Source organism: Solea solea, chromosome 14, assembly GCF_958295425.1.
Source record: "Solea solea chromosome 14, fSolSol10.1, whole genome shotgun sequence".
Lineage (NCBI taxonomy): Eukaryota > Metazoa > Chordata > Actinopteri > Pleuronectiformes > Soleidae > Solea > Solea solea.
Genome location: NC_081147.1, coordinates 11,951,490 through 11,971,089, shown reverse-complemented (window position 1 = coordinate 11,971,089; position 19,600 = coordinate 11,951,490). Strand labels below are relative to the sequence as shown.

General features: G+C 39.2%; 1 protein-coding gene across 2 annotated transcripts in view; it reads left to right on the top strand.

The window, feature by feature from the left end:
- Window positions 1-19,600, top strand: part of aff2 (AF4/FMR2 family, member 2) — a 152,813-nt gene that overhangs the window by 45,996 nt on the left and 87,217 nt on the right. For both annotated transcript variants that reach the window (XM_058650145.1, XM_058650144.1), the window contains exons 2-4: window positions 1,575-1,695; window positions 9,506-10,181; window positions 11,245-11,678. In XM_058650145.1, the coding sequence (XP_058506128.1) occupies window positions 1,575-1,695; window positions 9,506-10,181; window positions 11,245-11,678 (1,231 nt within the window). The remainder of the gene's footprint in view (window positions 1-1,574; window positions 1,696-9,505; window positions 10,182-11,244; window positions 11,679-19,600) is intronic.

Below are 19,600 nucleotides of genomic sequence, written 5' to 3'. Positions count from 1 at the left end.
ATCAACACGCCAGAGTTCAAAACAGGAGCGTAGGAGTGTTTGAAGATTAAAAGCAGACTTTATTGAGAACCATCCAATTATGCCATGACAGGTTCAAAAGTCCCAGACCTTTATCCTGAATGAAAGTGGTCTCAGATGTTTGGACCTCACTCTAAATGCCTCTGGCCTTTACAGCGCGGTTTGGTTCGGTGTGTACGGAATGTCATAAACACTGCCCACATAAAGAGTTCAATTCGCAGTGAGTTCGTTCACCTCTGTTAAAAAGGAAAGCACTGATGGATGAAAATACCCAGCGAATGGCATATTTAACATCATATCAGCTTTATTATCAACAGAAAAACTGGGAAATGTTTCCATGTTTTTTACTCATCATGCTTTAGATGAGTTGTGTGTGTGTGTGTGTGTGTTGATATCCGCCACAGACTGTACATTAATATTACTATTCCTTATTTAATTACTGTCGATACATTATTCAATAGCATTTTATTAATCGCATATTTGATTCCAAATGCTTGTCTCAGCATAAAGACCCGAATCATTTTTATAGCATACATTTTAATGCTATATTGCATGCTATGTATATATATATATATCCAATCCAACTTTATTTGTTAAGCACTTTAAACAAACCACAATGGACCAAAGTGCTGTACAGAATAAATATATATATATATATATGTACATACATATATATGTGTATATATATATATATATATATATATATATATATATATATGTATACATATATATACATACACATATATATGTATATATGTATATTAGCTAAGACAATTAATAAGTGGAAGTTTAACTCTTGCTAAACTGTGTTTAATGACCAAAAAGATTGTCATAATGCGGTGTCAAAGATAATTAACTTCAGATAACTATGGTAAATACATAGATGAATAAATAGATAAATAATATGGTAATACCTTAAGATAATTACCATATTTTACAGTGTGATCAGAGAGGACCAGTTGTTAGCTTGCAGTCGTCATTTCTAACCCCAAGACAGACGTTTCTTTTTTAATCTAACTATTGGCTGCAGATAAATGTTGTAGTTTGTAGAAAGTACTAGTGTCATGCTTTATGCTCTGACATCTCCAATTGTACTTGTTCCTTGAATGCATTCCAAAGTCTTGAGCAAAAAAAAACAAACTACTTAAACCTGGTGATTTAAAGAAACTGTGCATATATTCAGTGAACGTGTCCTTCCAAACATTTGTACTCTCAAACAAAAAAAATCATCTTCGTTTACAAAGATATTCTGATATTTTTACCAGTCCTTTCTATCTTTAAATGTTTGCTTTATATAACCACCCTTTCTTGCTGTCATTTTCTAACTTGCCAATTTCCCCCTCCTGTGTATGTGTAATTTGACGTATTTTTAGAAAGTTCAAGAGCATTTCTTTCTTTACCGTTTTAATGCACTAGTGGCGAACACTCTTTGCAGTTCCAAAAGCGACTTGTGAGCAATACTCATTAAAAACCAGTGGGTTTCTTTGGTGCCAGCTCTGTGTCGGCTGCAGTGTGAGACTCTAACAAGCTTTTTTTTTTCCTCTTTGTCTTTCCAGTCATCTGGAGTCAGAGCGCAGCGCCCTGAAGAGGAGAGAGTGGGAGAGGAGGAATCAGGAGGTCCAACAGGATGAAGACCTGTTCTCAACTGGATTCAACCTGTTTGGAGAACCGTATAAAGTAAGAGCAATAGCTAATGATATTCAGAAACAGTTACTCAACTGCAAATGAATTCTGCATTTTTAGGAATACTTTCCATGATTAAAATGTGAAGATCTATACTGTTACTCCACTTGTGTATTCAGTTCTCTGGGGCAGGGTCATTTGGAGGATGTGGTCGTGGCAGCTTTTCAACTGAGTTTGAAGTCTGGTGCTGTTGTTGTTGTTGTTGTTGTTGTTGTTGTTGTTGTTGTTGTTGTTGTTGTTGTTGTTGTTTAGTGCCACTATGATCTCCTTTCACACATTTGTCTCTGGTACACAATGAATCATGGGATATGGTTTGGTCAAGAAGGATCTACCTGAGGTTGCTCAAGCCTTCAAAATAAAAAAAATAGGCTTTTCACCTGTGGACTCTATGTATGTTACTATGTAACAATGATTTTTTTAAGGCCTTTGCATAGCTAATAATATAAAAACATGTTAGTTTCCTTTTGTTCATTCCTCATGCGTTAGATGAGTTTTGTGTGTGTGTGTGTTGATATCTGTCACAGACTGCTCATTAAATATTACGATTCCTTATTTAATTACTGTCGATACATTATTCAATAGAATTTTATTAATCACATATTTGGATTCCAAATGCTTGTCTCAGCATAACGACCAGAAGCAAGAGGAAACACGTTGCATCCAGCATCTTCTATGATTCAAATAAATAAGCACATGTGCACAGCTGGGACTGTTTACAAACAAACAAAGAAGCTTAAATTAAACTTCATTAAATCTTTCAAACTGCAGACGACCTAAAGTTCCTCATGAAGCAGTGAATTTGTAAAGTTTATGCTCGTGAACCAATCAAGCTCTCCTCTCTTCTTCTTGTTTCATTATTATTATTAGTGTTTTTTTCTTTTTCTTACTAGATGCTGACTTCACTTGTTTCTTCTTGTGATGCTATTTATTTTTTCTGCTTCTTATGCTTCTTAAGTCATTTGCTTAATTGCATCAGGCTTGATGTGAATAGTGGGGACTCAAAATGATTTGTAATGTTGTGTTGACGTTGTTGTTGTTTTCTGCGTGGCCAATGACGTTTGAACAACAAATGTGAGGCGAAAGGCAACTTTCTCTTTATTTGTTTAAATTCAAGCACTAAAACTAAAGTTAACAGGAGCCAGTCAGTCAGCGGCACATTACACACACACTGTTTACAAGCTGTGCTTCTTTACTCTAAGTGTGCTACTTTCTCTGCACACAGCGCTCGCTCATTGCTGTTTAGGAGACAGCTTTATATTTTGCTGTTAAGGTGTGATTGATCTCTGCAGGAGGAGAAGTGGACATACGTGCCTGACACCAAAATTTCCTCTGGGCAAATGGAGTGAATTTACGACACGTTAATCAGCGCGGATGGGCCACTCTCCTTTAACGCAGCACCACTTTATGATTTAGGCTCATGTGAAACTATTTTGCCTCATTCAAGCAATCAATTTAAAGGAATTGTTATTGCCCACCAACACATTTTTGTGCTGTTATTCACATTAAGGCTATTTTTGTGGCTGATAATGCTGATGATAGCTTATGGATCATAACCCCCTGTTATAATCCGCCCTCATGCATTCACTTGGGGAGCGACTGTACTCAAACATAAGGTCCTGGTCTGCTCTGCTCAGAAGTGCTTGAGATGCCGTCACTTTGTTTCTGCTTCAGCTGAAAGTGAAGCAGCCATGCATGAAGTCCACGGCCCCTGTGTATAAAATTGATTTTGGTTTGTTAACGCTCATTTGCGACCGCCGGGCACTCCAACACTCACTTATGCCGCCGAGTGTATCGACCTTGGGACGGGCTGGCTTTGAATCTTGCTAGAATGAGTCCAAGTGCTGCTGTGTCTCAAGGCAGAGAACACGACGGCTCGAGGTTCGGGAGGCCATGGCAGCACAGGCCGATAATGAATCTAATCCTGCGTGCCCCTGTACCCCACATAATTGTTTCCAACTAATTAAAGGTGCTGATGTGAGGTCAAGGTGTGTGTGTGTGTGTGTGTGTGTGTGTGTGTGTGTGTGTGTGTACTGTTACCACTTAAGAATCTTTTGTGGCTTAAACACTGATCTTGTCAGGACCAGTAGTTCTAAGGGAGATCAAAATCTGGTACTAATGAGGAACTGGTTAAGTTTCGGGCTAAGATTTGAATAGTGGTTAGGTTAAGGTTAGGCTTAGTCATTAACTGGTTATGGATAAGGTTAGGGAGAGCACTTTGTTTAGCCTGTCTAAATAAATAGAAGTCAATGCAGTGTCCTGAACAGAATAGATGCGCAAACCTTTGCTGTATTTTATAGAAGCTATAGAAACTTTTACCTCCTACCTTTTGCACACAATCATTTCTTACATTTATGTTTAGATTCTGATAGGACAAAATATGGAAATACTTTACATAAAAACAACAGAGCTAGCACTATTCTTTCAATAAAAGTCCTTTACAGGCTTAACTAATACAGCTCAGTAGAGCCTTCTGGGTAATGTAACATTCAGGTTGAGAGGCGAACAACATTATAAATGGCATTATCAAAAGTTTGAAAATATGACAGCGAAAACCAAGGCTTAAAAAAGTTGCAGGAACAGAAATAAGAAAGTACAGACAATATATAGTATGTGACTGAAATCATAAATATAATTCTTTTTGTGTTCAATTGTAACTGGATTTACAGTCCCACCTAATAAAGACAGTTATTTGCAAAAAAGGAATAAAAAATAAATTAAAAAATCTGCAATCTAAAATAGTGTCTCAGCACTGAAACTTTGACCTTTGACCTATTATTCACAAGGTACAGAATTTCTCTGGATATTACACTGATTCCTTCAGGACTTCATTTCAAGAGTTGAGAAGATTTTAGAGTGGGACAAATGCATTACATTGCAGGTAAAAATAACAGGTCTAATCTTAATTACTGATCTATATTATAAGATAGATACTTTATTCATCTCACAGAGAAAGATTACGCTCCATATTCTCCTGCGGTTAATCTCGTGTTACTGCTGAAATTAAAATTTAAAAATCACTCAAACACACCTCGCCACACTCTTACTCTTACTGCACTACTCCTTTAAAGATCTACAGTACATCAGCCTTCTCTCATTATCACACAGGATTTATGCAACATTAATCACTCTCCGTGTCCCTCCTCTTCATTTTTTAAAATCCTTTTTTTCTTCCCTCCATCAGCCTCTTTCTTTTTTTCTGCACCTGTATACAGTGCAGTATGTGTCATGTGTCTGTCACACTCTAAAGTACTCATTTTCTCTGTCAGCTATTAGCTAATCCCTCTTCTAATCCTGTTAAAAAGCGTTATGCTGTTAGCAGCTATTTGGTATGATCTATTCACACACACACACACACACACACTCACACACGCAGGTATTCATCCTCTCCCTCTCCTCTGTTTTCCATTTTGCCTCTCTGTAAATGTGTTTTCTGTTCCTCTTCAGCCACTCGATCTTTTATTCATGAGCCTGAGATGGAGAAGAGATGGGCTAATTTATTCACAGCTAACTTTGGCTTGCCATCTTGTGTGTGCGTGAGCGCGCGTGTGTGTGTTCTTGCATTTGTTACCTCTTTAGGACCTTTTCTGGCATAAACTAAAACCTGGTACTAATGAGGGAGAACCTCATTTCTTAGAAGCAGGTTATATTTAGGTCTAAGATTTTAATTTCGGGTAAGGCGTTAACTGTTTATGGTTAAGGTTAGGGATTACATTTTGCTTAGAACAGAAGTCTGTGAACAGAAATTACATGATCTGTACACATTACTTTAATGCAGGGGTGTCAAACTAATTTTAGTTCAGGGGCCACATTTGATCTCAAGTGGGCCGGACAAGTAAAATAATAGCAAAATAACCCATAAACAACAAGAAGTCCTAATTTTTTCCTTTGTTTTACGAAACATATTATGAACAACCAGACATTTCCTGAGAAAAACAAGTGCAATTTCAAGAATATTATGTTGAATTTACCATTTACACATGTGCATTACAACTTAGAGATCACAGTGGATTTATAAAGGCACAAAACCTTTAGTCACGGGCATCTGGAACTGAAAAATATAGTATTTATGACATTTTCCTGTGGGCCAGATTGGACCTCTGGTGGGCCAGTCCTGGTCCACAGGCCGTATGTTTGCCACCCCTGCTTTCTTGTATGAATCATTAGTAAACAAAGCTTGATTCTTTTGTCTGCCTGCCATACTCGAGTGCAAAAAAGATGGATACTGTTGATTGAGGAGAGACGTGGTAGAAGAAATTAATGTATTTACAGCCACATAGATTTGAGTTGAAGCTTCTGTGGCAGAGAGAAGCATAAGGATTTGTCATCTCAATCCATGGTTAGCCTGTGATTTGTAATTATGGCAGTCATGTTCAGGCTGTGGTTTTTGGTCCTCTACCAACATTATGCCATGACGAGTAAAAATTCTGCAACAAATGACACGCCATATTTCATCAAACATCCCTCCTCACTCCAGACCGTGTACGTTCTCCTGAAGTGTGCAGGTTGCCGTGCATTATTAGTCGGGGTTCTAAAAGTTCTTAGAGCACATTAAGTCCAAATTTAAGAGTCTCATCTGGCCATTGATTTTAGCGGTTGTTAAAACTGTGCTTTAGAGATAACGTAGAAGTTATTTCTGCGCCACTAGATAATCCTGGGGTTTTGGTCACTAAATTCAAGTGAAACACAACCTCCATTATCCTCCACAAATGGATGGAATGTATATATGGGTATTTAAATTAACTCGCATGAGATCAAAAAGAAGTCGATTAATCAGTTTGTTCTTTTAATTAATATAACAAAAAAAAATGCATTACTGTGGCTGTAAATTAGTCAACAGTCAGTAATCCAGACTGAATAATCTAATTACCATCTGCATTACCATAACATTTTTAATGAACATCCCTGTCACTTTGGTGAGTGATTGGCTTTTACACCACAGACCTTTGTTTATGACTAAATACTTAAAACTACCCCAGGCTCAGCTGTACCGTAAGAGGTATATATGTAACATTTCTGCATTTAATTATCAAACAATGACAACACTCATGTTTTATATGTTGTAGAGTAGTGTAATGATGTAGTGTCTCTCTTTTCAAGGTAATGGACTGTTTTCATTTTGGTCCCCTTTTATAGATGTCATCCACTCAGAGCGGGGGAGGAAATATTAGGTATAGCGATGGGTCAAAATATCAGTTTGGTGATATATTGCCGTCCTTCCTCGTGCAATATGATAATTGATACGCCAGGGCAAATATTGATGTTTTAATTAATAAAATAAGGCGCTCTAAAGTAAACAGACCCTGTCAGTTTCACTCGCTGGCCGCCGCTACTTCATGTCTCCTCACGGTGGCGCTGCTCAAATGAATGAGGGAAGTTACCAGGACGAAGAAAAGGGATTTTACGTTGGGATAATGGTGGAGAAAGCTACGCTAAGAGATGCCCCATGCATGTACAATACATAGACTTCACTCCTGCACTTTTAACACAGATATCGTGATCGCTTTATGATTGTCTTGCAATATATTGATTATCACAGAATCATTGTATCGTGATATTACTGGTATCGTGGACCATGTATCGTATTGTGAGGTAATTAAGTATTACTGGGTAGCTAGTGTTTGTTTGCTGCGTAAAACACAAACGCACAGGTGAACCAAACAAGACAACCAGTCCCATGATCCCACGTTGCCTCTCGACATCATCAAATGAGGTCTTTTGTTATTGTTCCGTTATTGAGAATCCCCTAGTGGCAGAAATCACAAACTGTGCATTCTGTGTTTTATTTAGCATGCTAATATATACAAAACTATTATGGTAACTCTGATAAACAACTTCTTATCAACACTGGTACTGTGAGCACGTTAGCATGTCAATTTTTGCAATTAGCTCAGCACGCTGCGTCGCCGACAGTGTTTACAGCCTCTCAGAGATGCTGATTCGAGATGCTCAATATTTTCTCTTTTTATTTTCACAGCTCACAGTTAATTTGTTCCAACTGTGTAACTAATACCTGAAACAAAACAAAACTAAAGTGCCATCAATCCACAAAACTCTCTCCCCAGTGGAATCATTGCCTTGTTATTACAGTATTATTTAGTCATTGACATAAACTGTTAGATCCATTTTTCTCCAGATGTCAAGAATAAAGAATATATATATCCATCATTTTCATGTACACAGTGTGTGCTTCTTATTTTTTTTTTTTTTTTACTTCCGATTACAGTGAATATTAATTTAATTCAACAATCCACCCCAACAGCCTCACACACATCTACGCGATTAGTGTCCGGAATTGCTACAGTCAGTGCTGGGATTATTCATTGTTATTATATATATCTCTGCTACTCCCTATGAACATGAATTCATTATTCATGAATTCATTAACCTCTCCAAATACAGGCAATTTCACCCCGTCTCAGATAAAGGTTCTAACCGACTCACCTGCTGTTGCTGTATTTGACACTATTACTCCACATGGGTGATTAGCAGACCGCCTGTTGTCAACCACCTTACTTTTAACAAGTAAACCTATCGAATTTACCGACCAGTCCATAAGTTATGTAGATGAAAAGTCAACGTGCAAATCAATTAACTATTCGGGGATAAAAAAAAAAATTCTGAAGTAAATGGGAAAAACCCATTCACTGATAAGAGCCAGTTAATGCATGCAGCTGCTTTACTGGCTGTCCAGTCACATGCAGCCACTAAGACGGAGCGCGCAATTTTCCCAAACATCTGTGTTTCAGCACTCTGCATACATCCACTGTGGGCGTAAAATGTAGCAGATGGAATGTGATTTAAAACTAAAATGTGAGCAGAGTGTTTGTAGCCTGAGCCTCGACATAGGTGTGTACACTTGTGATTAACTCTCTGACAGACACAGAACTGTCTCTTTATGACCAGCAATTCTTTCCTCTAGAAAAAAATATTTCTACCAGTTCTTATCAGTAATGAAATAACCATCTTAAACTAAGTAAACTATGGAATATTTAGACTTTTTTTTTTCTTTGTATACATTTTGTTTTATGTAGGAAATGATTTGATGCCTACTTTCCACATGGAAAATTGTGAAGAGGCAATGGTACATGGGTTCTCACTGTTTTCATTATTTTATATAATAATTCATGAATTATGAAATGTCATACTTTATTTATAGACTTTAGATCTTCCAGAGTTCGCACGTCCTCGTGATTAATAGTTGCAAAACTATTTGTTACATTGGTATAAAGAAAATGTCAGAGAATGGAATTTCTTCTCCTTCTTCTCCTTCTTCCTTCTTTATGACTTTTTGCCAGAATCTGGCTCCAAATATAGAAGTGCTGAAACCACCGCTGATTAACCTTGTCCTTTCAAAAATGCCAAATGATCGAATCACACAGTTTCATCATTAAAAAACGTGCCACTGACTTTACACCAAAGGTACTCCTGAGTTATTCTGAGGAACATGTCAGCATAACCATGAAGCGGCTCAAGTAGTTACACTGTCATATATCAGTAAGACCCACACTGTCCTCCAACTGACGACTCCTGGAGAATGTGGGGTCAGGCTAATAATGATTCCTGCTCCATTAATTTTACTGTTCCAGCCTGGACTGGACCCTCTTAAGTGTGGCATGTGTTTAATTAATCATCTCATCCTGATGGCTGGTCAGTGGTCACCCAATCCATCTCTCACTGCTCCACTCTGGATGAATAAAAAAAAAAAAAAAAAGGCTTTTCATTAAGTGTGGAGAAATGGTATAATGGAGGACATAATTAATAGTCTTTTTCTCTCTCTCCATCCCTCTCTCCTTTCTTCTCTCAGACTAATAAAGGTGATGCATTGGCCAATCGCGTCCAGAACACGCTGGGCTCTTATGAAGAAATGAAAGACCTGTTAACCAGCCACTCCAACCAAAGCCACTTGGTGGGAATCCCCAAAGGCAGCGGCGTGAACAACAACCTGCAAACCCCAACCACCTCGACGACAGACAGACCCACCATGGAGTCTCAGCTTTTCAATGAAACCTTACGAGGAGTAGCAGGAGGTGGTGGAGGAGGAGGAGAAGAAGCAGGTGGGGACAAGAGGACGGGAAATGCGGCTTCCTCATCTTCCACCTCCATGCAGCCACCTGCTTCCACCATGTCATCATCATCATCAAGCACATCGACAGTTACACATCAGACTTCAAAGAAGTCCCGGAGTTCCATGGACTGGTCAAAAGGAGGACACGGACAGACTTCGCAAGCAGCAGGTCACGTTCTGGGTTTAGGCCAGAGTGGTCAGGGCCAGGCTGCGGGAGCCGCCAGTGGCAGAGGGAAGATCTGCTTACTGGAGGAACATCAAATGCAAAGGCACGAAGAACTGTTTAGCTCACTGAAAGACGAACTCGGTCTAAAAGGAGATTCGAGCCCTTCTTCCTCTTCGTCCTCCTCTTCCTCTTCCTCCTCTTCTTCTAGAAGGCACTCGGCCCATCCTTCTAAAACCCTTACTCTCCCAGGTAAAGCTCACACACACATAGACCTGAGAGGAATATGACATACGACACTGGATACCACACTGTCGTGTCCATTAACAGGAATAAATAATATAATAGACTTTCACTTCATCGTCATCATCTTTATGATGTAGTGATGGTTGAATGTTTTCTGTCATTTCTGTCAGAACTGTGGCTGCAGGATCATCTGTGTTTATTAACAGTAAAGTAAGTGAGTAACACGAGTAAACACCTCCCATGAGGTAAAAAAAAATGGGGTGTGTCTCGCTATAAATTTTGCCCCAATCTCAACGATGATTGGCGTTCTCGACGCGTTACATAAAGTTTTCACAAGCTCTGATATTTCCAACCAAAGCTATGAAGAAAGTGGCTCTAGCAAACAATGTATGTGTTGTAAATTCATGACAATGACAAATCTGTAGTGTTCTTTAATCAAGAGGGAGATATTGTTATTGTCGGAGATTATAAATCTGCATTTCAGAATTACTGCTAAGACACCATGAACGTTTTATTCTCAAATTAATAATTATTGACTAAACTGGATGATAGGAGTGTGGGATAAGCTGACGGTTTCCTGGTCGTATTTAGGACAGGATGATGAGATGAGATATATGTCTATCTTTTCATTTAACTTTTTTTTTTTGGGAGGGAGAATATAAATGAGCGTATTTCTGAAAATGTGATGAATGCTCTCCCTTTAAGGCAGCGTGGAATATATGAGAACGTGATTGATGAAACGTGGTTTCACACAAACAAATAGGTGACTTTTATTTTTATATTTATGGAAACTCTCGCTATTTGCAAACAGGCTTCGTCACCAAATTAACATCTACTTATGATGATAACCACATCTAGCAGTTGATTTCCAAACCACCCAGCAACCCATAATTTGTTATGTTGATGATTGGCTCCATCCATCTGTGAGAGGGATTTTTTTTTTTTCTTTTTCTTTTGGCATTCAACATTCATTTGATTTAGACAGCACAGAGCAGAGTGATGTTCTACTATAACAGGTGTTGCTTTGGTGAATATTGACTTTTTCTTTTGGTCTTCTTCTCTTTCACAGATGGTGGAAATTTTCGATCCTCCGCCATCGACGGAGGCCATTTCAAGTCTTCCACTAACACAGACAATGGTGGCCATTTTAAATCCTCGCCGTTCGAAAATGAAACAGGTTCTCACTTCTCAACACCGTCGTCCCCGCTGGCTTCCACATCAGTTGTGACGACGCCCACTCCCGGCCTAACCACGCCCACATCTGGACTAACCACTCCCACCTTTCCCCCTGGCAGCCTATCAGGGAAGCCAGTGGCAGTGCAGCAGAAGCCAACAGCGTATGTTCGACCGATGGATGGCCAGGACCAGGTGCCGAGTGACTCTCCCCAGCTTAAACCCCCTCTAGTGGCCACGGAGGGATTCAACAGCACGCAAGCTTATGGAGGAAACTCTGGAAACGTGAAGAGTAAACTGCCAAAACTGACTCTGAACCACACGGGAGAGGTAAGTGAACGGCCACTGTGACCTGGTCAAACAATGTTGTATAGAGGTATTTGCAAGCAGCATTTAACATGAGCTTGAGCAAGTGGTTGTTATATCAAATGCAAGATTATTGTTATGATAAAATATTACATTTCTAAAATAGCTTTTAAACAAGTCATTATGAATATAATTTCAGGAGCCAGTAATGCGAATCAATTATAATATACACTGTTTATGAAACAAATATTTGGCCCAGCAGTGCTGCTGTTGGGAAAAATAAACAAAAATCATAATAATATAAAATATATATATATATATATATTTGTATACATATATAATAACAACACCAATATTCATACAGTACATAAAATGCAGCTCAAAGTGTATAACAATACACTACTTCTTTTATGTGGGGGAGGATAAATAAAAGTAAAAAAAAAAACATCCAATAAATACAAAACAAACATCATGAATAAAAGATAGAAGGAGCAAATTCCTTCTGTGTCACTGAAATACTTGACTGAATAAAAAGACCAAAAATAAAATAAAAATAATACTGTCTTATTACTACCTCCAGAAACGCAAAGTTGATATTAATTATAATGTTGATTTGGTTTGACTTGGCTGGTTTTAGATTTTAAATTAAAGTCACAAAAACAAGAGCACGCGACAGGCAGTCTGCTTTGACAGGTGACTACAATGCTGTTTTGGGAAGTCACATGTCAAAGCAAACTGCCTGTTGTGTGCTCTTGGTTTTTTTAATGAAGATGTTTGAACAATTTTGTTCAAACATGTTCATTAAAAAAATACTGTATGCAATTTGGTGCAAAAAGTATGGAATAAGATATGTGTCAATGTTATCAAAGAACACTTTTCACAAAGCAAATAACACAGAATGGACCACAAAATCAAATAGCAAATAAAATACTGATTTAATCATTCAAAATGATTGTATATTATTTATTTGAAAATGCAGTTTTTGTTTGCATGTGCAGAATTTTGCTTGCACACACAAACAAGTCAATCTGCGACTTGTTTGTGTGCGCTCCCTGGTTTTTTGTTTGTAATTCTGACCATGGGCGGGGCTTAGGAAGCTGCCTGCTGATTGGCTACTGAGTTTTGGAGTGACAGCTCAATGGACCGGAATTAGACACAGGCTTGGAGTCTGGAAATCGTTCATAATGTCTCAAAGACAATCTAAAAACGTTAGATACTGACAGTTATATAAATTACTACAATTACAATTATTATAAGTACCTTGTCGGATGTCGGCTGGGATAACATGGGGAAACAAGAGCATTTTTAGTGAGTGCATTATCTTCTTTGATGGTTCCGTCTTTCATTTAGTTCCATCTATTTCATTCACGAAGAATGTTGGATTTTTTTGGTTTTGGATAACAACAGCAGCTCCCTCCTCCTCTGCTCTACTCGTGTTATTTTGTAAAATCAAACTGATGGCGATTAGTCACACACTGCTCTGTAATTGTTACGTCAAATGCATCCGACAGTAACTTTACTCCTCCACACGTCTCTTACTCACTCTCTGACTCACTCGTTTAATTCTGACCTTCTCTCGCTCTCTCTTCTTACTTTTTTATAAAAACAGCTAGAACTACCCAGCTTGATGATGATGATGGTGGTGTGTGCGTGTGTGCGTGTGTGAAACTAGTTGTCAGGCGAGTAGTCATCCATATCGAGCAAGCCAGCTGTTCCTGTGCTTTGATAGAGCTGGTGTGTGTGTGTGTGGCACTCCAAATGAGCCTGAGATGGAGCTTTGAACATATGGCACCAAAAAGGGAGAAAGAGCAGGAGAGAGAGAGAGAGAGAGAGAGAGAGGGGGGGGGGGGGGGAATTATAATGCACTTTACTTGTGTCGTGTAAGAAAGAGAGAGCCGCCATGAGTGTTTTCCTTCACTTTGTTTTACCCACATGTCCAAGAATCCTCCGTTATCGCCTGCTTACTGTTACGTTTTCATTCTTCTCATATTCGTTCTGGTGAAAGATTATTGGGAGTAAATGTAAACTCAATACAGGCTGTGGTGGAGGAGGAAGAGGAGGGATAGGGAGAGAAAAGGTGGGACTGGTGGTGAGAAATAGGGTGTGGGGTGGGTGCAGACAGAGCGACTAACGGATTTACTGATTACAGCACCTTATTATCACTGTATTTGTTCTGGTTAGATGAGTTATTGGATGAGTTCTGCAGCTTAAACTGCAAATAGCAGCAAATCAAAGGATTGAACCAATGCAGCAAACGAGAGACTTTTAGAATCCTGCTGTTTGTTCTCGTGACAGCAATCGAACTTTAAAGAGTCCACATTTTATCCCACGATTAGTCAATGTGTGAACTGTAAATGGAGCTAGTAACTGGGATAATGTGTCATGTTAATTCAAACCTGTTGAAGCAAAAATTGCTGTGCAGTGGATCAACACCACTGATTTTTTTTTTTTTTTTACTGCATCTGTTACCTGATTAGTTCAGGTGTCATGAATGTGTTTTAAATACTCAATATTTGTCTCACAGTCACGGTGCTCCGTTGTCAGTGACTTGGTGAAAGCATGAACTGTGTGTGTGTGTGTGTGTAAGTCTTTTAACTGCTGTGGAAGCTTTCTGTTAGCATTATAGAATTATTGATCAGAGCCCTCACAACCATGTACACGTGCGTGTGCTTGTATTTGTTGCCTCTTCAGGAACCTTTTCTAGCATAGACATTGAACTTGCCAGGACCAGTAGTCCTTATGGAGACCAAAACCTGGTCCCAATGAGGCAGAACCTTATTTCTGAGGAACTTGTTACATTTTAGGACTAAGATTCATGTTGGGGTGAACTGGTGAACTGGTGAACTGGTTAAGGATTGTGATGACACTTTGTCCAAATGAATGGGCGTCAATGCAGAGTCCTAAGAAGAATAGCTGCTGTGTGTGTGTGTGTGCACGTGTGAGTGTGTGTGTGATAACATTATTGATCTTCTTCTAACAGTTACAGTAGTCACAACTAACAGCATGACAATAATTGCTGAATCAAATGCATGTTAGAAATACAAGTTTAGAGAAAAAAGTCTCAATTTAATTGAATAGAATAGTTTGACACATTTTTAACATTGTCAAAGTTGCCTGAGAAAAATCATTTGAATATACAGGTATGACAAAACCTTTTGTTTCTAGAAGTGGGGAAACTAGGAGAAGAAGACAACATTTAAACCGTACAAAAACACTTTCCTCACAAGGTCATGCTGTCACTATGCTTTTAGTGACACTGAATTACTTTGAGTTTCCACTGCAACCCCCTTCAGGTAAACAACACTCAAGTCAAGTGCATATACAAGTGTATTTGTGAGACGCCATGCTCGCGAGGCTGCAGGAAGGTAAACATGGAAGTGGCAGGCGACATTTCCAACAGCACTGTGACAAGTTTCATTTCCATGTAGTTCAAAGTGTAGACTTGATGTAATTTCACACTGATTTGACGGCGCGCGGCCGCGTTTCCACCAGGCGTGTGTGGAGGTGCATACAGCTCCTCGCCGCTAATGTAGCGGTAAATAAGAAGCAGGGCAGACTAAGACCTCCAGTCAGTAATCACTGTGAGGCCAACACCAACCGAATCAATTCTGCTCTCAGAGAAAGCATTCATACACGCCTTTTTTTGCATGAAAAGATCCTGCTTTTATGTAATACACTAGCTTGATAAAGGGAATAAAAAAAATAAAAAAAATACACTGCGGGCTCCAAAAGCCTGACACCACCTTGCCATGGGAAAGCTCTTAGCTGGGACACAGTGCTGAACAGGGTAAATAAGGGCAAACATGCACATGTACTGACTCATGCCCATCCATCCATTTGTCTGCTGTTTATCTATTCAGTCGTGGCAGGAGGAGCTGGAGCCATTACCTATTGGCAGAATATGTTGTTTTATAATATATATAAATCAGGTTTAGAATGATTAATTAAACCAATTATCACTACTTGTGTTATTTTGACAAGGGATAACCCTGCAATACTTGAGAGAAATCAGTTACTAAATTAATTGTCAACTCATTTTATAATCGACTGATCGGTTTTCAGCTTCTAAAATGTGAATATTTAGTGGTTACCTTGCTCCATATAACGAAGACATCACTAAAAATGAGTCGTTTTGGTTTGTGGACAGAACAAGACATTTGAGAACGTTCTTCAACACTTTTTAACATTGTATGGACCAAACGAGTACTCAATGACTCGAGAAAAATAATCAACAGATTCATGGATTATGGAAATAATTGTTAATTGCAGCCCTACTTGCGTGCCACTATTCGTCACAGTTGAGCAGACCAAAACAAAAGTGACCATGACAGCTAATATCAGTAAACTCCCATGTCTTATACTAGGCGGTCCCCAATGAAAAGAGACATGTAACATAATGTATGCATCACACTACTTATCAGTCCAGAGAGGGAAAGGGCGTCATTTTGTGGCTCATAGTGCAGAAATACTAGACCAATATTAACCCTGGGCTTATCTTTTTTTTCTTGGCTGAAGCATTTTTAGCCAAAGAACATTTCATTTCTATCACTATCACTATCACTGCATATTAATGTCCTACATCAAGCACACGCATCAGGCTAAGACTCAAACAAGCCAGTGTATTCAGCAGCTGGTGTACTGGTAGTGGAGTCATGACAGTGACATCTTTCTGCCATAGATTACAGGAGAAATGTCAAGCTACACTGAGCTTACAGTCAGTGTTTTGTTTGTTACTAACTTCCGTATCAATCTACACAACACTTAGCCGCCTTGTTGGAAGGAATGCTGCACGAATCAATAGTTTTACATCAACAATGGACTAAATGATTATGTGAAATGTTAGAGGGGCTGTTGTCAGTGATGAACCCACAGATAATTTGAAAGTCAACTGAGAGAATAAAAGCCTTAAAAAAGCATGATAAGCATATGTGCTCCAAATTTAGACCAAATTTAGACCGACATATGGACTGCAAACAGAGTTTTCAGATAATTGTTTTGGTTTTAAAGTCTGTAACTTAAATGATTTCCCTTTAACAAACCCTGCTCCGGCCGACAGAAGTTAGGTTAGTGACCAGCTGATAAAAGAAATTAGGTTTCACCTTTTATACATTTTTACATGATGAGGAACTGGTGGAGTTATTGCATTTGTCAGGTGCTCAAGGCTAACTCATTGTAAGGTGATATTGTGTAAAATGTTAAAGCTGCAGCTGATTATTATTCTGCCTTTGTTTGTTTTCTGTCAAGCAATACTATCAGGAAAGTTTGCGTGTAAACTACAGCAGTGCAGGTGCAGTCGGGGGGGGGGGGGGGGGCAAGAAGTACTTATCCTGTCGTCTCACTTTACAAGCACAATGTTGTTGTTGCCTCCATCCGTTTTGACATGAAACAAATTACCGCCACTAAGCGACATGAGACCTAAACGCCGCTATACTGACAAACACAGAGAGCGTCGTGTGGAACAAGAAAGCTTAATCAGTGTTGTGTGAAAGCATTAGACAGTGGTTTAAATGTAACAGACGTTTGCCAATACATAAAAAGTTACACACTACAGTTGTAAGCCCTCGCAATTTCAAACAATTAAGTGATACTTTTCAAACAAATTGTAACAGATTAAAAAAAGAAAAAATGTCCCAATAAAAATCCCACAGTAAACATTTATTTTATGAGGGACAATACCTGCAGCATTTCATAAAGTGAAGGACTGGGATGAGAGTCAAATAGAGCAAAACAAGAGTGACAGCTAAATGTAAATGTGTTTTACTGTGTCAGTGAAGCCTCTTTGGTTGGAAGTGAGCAGAAAGTTGAGGCTGAGTAAAGGAGGGAAAATGCTGGAGTGAAAACTGCAGATAATAGATGCTACAATGAGGGAAAAATGTTTCTTCTAACTGACAGAAATTAAGTCGCAGTGGCTGCACTGGAAAGATATCTAAATTAACAAGAGACATATCCATGCAAAGCCGCTCATTGTTTGTTTGTTTTCCAGAGAGCTGTAGTTTCACGGCCTCAGAATGATTTACTTTATGCTTCTGAAGTCAACAAATGCTTAAGGAGGCTTCCCCAGTTTGTGCATTCATTACTGTAGCGGTGCAGATGGATATCAGGCTGAAAGCGCGGGGAACGATGGTAAAAATGTGCAGAGAGACGGGGTATGTAAAATTAGCCCATAGAAATGCCTTCTCTGAGGAAATAAAGGAGAGGCGAGAGAACATGGCGCTGAGGGAAAACGGGGATAAAATATTTCCGCACTTCCAGCAGAACCTGGAGAACGTTATGAGGAGTCTGTCAATGCAGCAAACAGCTGGCGTCATTTGCATAATACCCATCAGACCTCACTTTCCCTCAGGCAGCCTGTCAACTCACCACCAAGGCACCCTCCGATACACACACACCCTCACTGTACCTATATATTTACAGGCTCTACATCCTCATGCTTATACAAAGCAGTGATAGTGCATGAAGCCTCTGTGCGACTCGGGAAAGGCTTTTTAACACTTTAATTTATTTGATTTTCATAAAGCTAATTGTCTCTGCAGAGACGAGAGGGGAGATGAAATGATTTAGCTTTTATGCTGATAATAAAATGATCATTAAAATCATCTTCTAGAAACAAAGAATACAGTCCAATGAATCAAATTACCCTTGAGTGGCTGCAGTAAGACACAGAAGAGGGTGCTTGGGGAGAAATATACTTAAAGCCAAATAGCATGGGGAGGTCTCCCGTCAGCGAGTAGCTGCTGGGGTGTCATCGCCACAATAGCTGCCCTGCGATCAGAGGGATCACGAGAGGCACGTGGAGCGAGTCTCTGTGGGCTTTAAAGTTCAATATTTTAACACTCGGATCTTCCCAGCGAGTCGTGTGAACAGATAGTCAGGAGAAGGCTGAGTTGTTGGGAAACAAAGCAAGTGATGTGAGGTCACGTGACATGGCCATGTACAGGCAGTGATATATAGACAAGATAGCGGAAAGCATTTCGGCATCGGCTGACAAATGATGCTACATTTCTCTTTTACGTTTCATAAATTGCTTTTTCCGAAAAGAGCATTCACACACTGAGAGAGAGGCACAGGCTTTATGACCACGTTTGCCACAGAGCACTTTGCTGTTTATAACAGGCATCTTATGATTTTTTTTTTTTTTTTTTTGAGATTTACTATTTACCCTCAGGATTAACATTACAGCTCTGTTTACTGGATTAGCTGCGACGATCAGCACTGATCTCCGATGTCACGACGAGAGGTTGATAGCGCGTATTATCGCTCCTCCGTGTGCTGTCATCTCACTCCTAACTAAATCCCCCCTTTTCACACCATCTGAATGAGACGTCTCTTCAAGAGGCTGACGAGCGGCAGATGAAACTGCTCTTATTTAAAAAAAAAAAATAAATGGTCAGGCTGAACAACACCGCTGAATGTGAGGTCAGCGGTTCAAATGAGGGCAGAGCCGAGCACTCGACGCGCTGCGGCTGCAGGTGATCGCCGGTCGGGGGGTCGCAGCAGTCAATCCCTGCACGTTCACAGCAGCTTCCTCAAAGTGGTCAGTGAGGCGGCGGCAGCAGCAGCAGCAGCAGCAGCATGTACCTGATGTCATAGGAGACTTTGACTCATAGTTCGAAAAAAAAATAAGAAGGTTTTCACACCTTGAAAATAAAAAGCAACACGCATCTAACAAATGTCAACATAATACCCTTTAGAAGATAAAATATGTAACATTTCTTGCATGAAATATCTAAAAATTCTAAATCCATAAAAATGTGGTTTTCTATTTAAGTAACAGACCTGCATCTGCATCTGCTTTACAGCCTCTGATATAATTGCATTCTGCTTCCTGACGTCATGAAACTATGTCTTTGTTTTGATTGAGAGACTCCTGCTAATGATATTGTACATTTAAATCATGATACTGTGTGTATACACATATATATATATATATATATGCCTAACAAGTA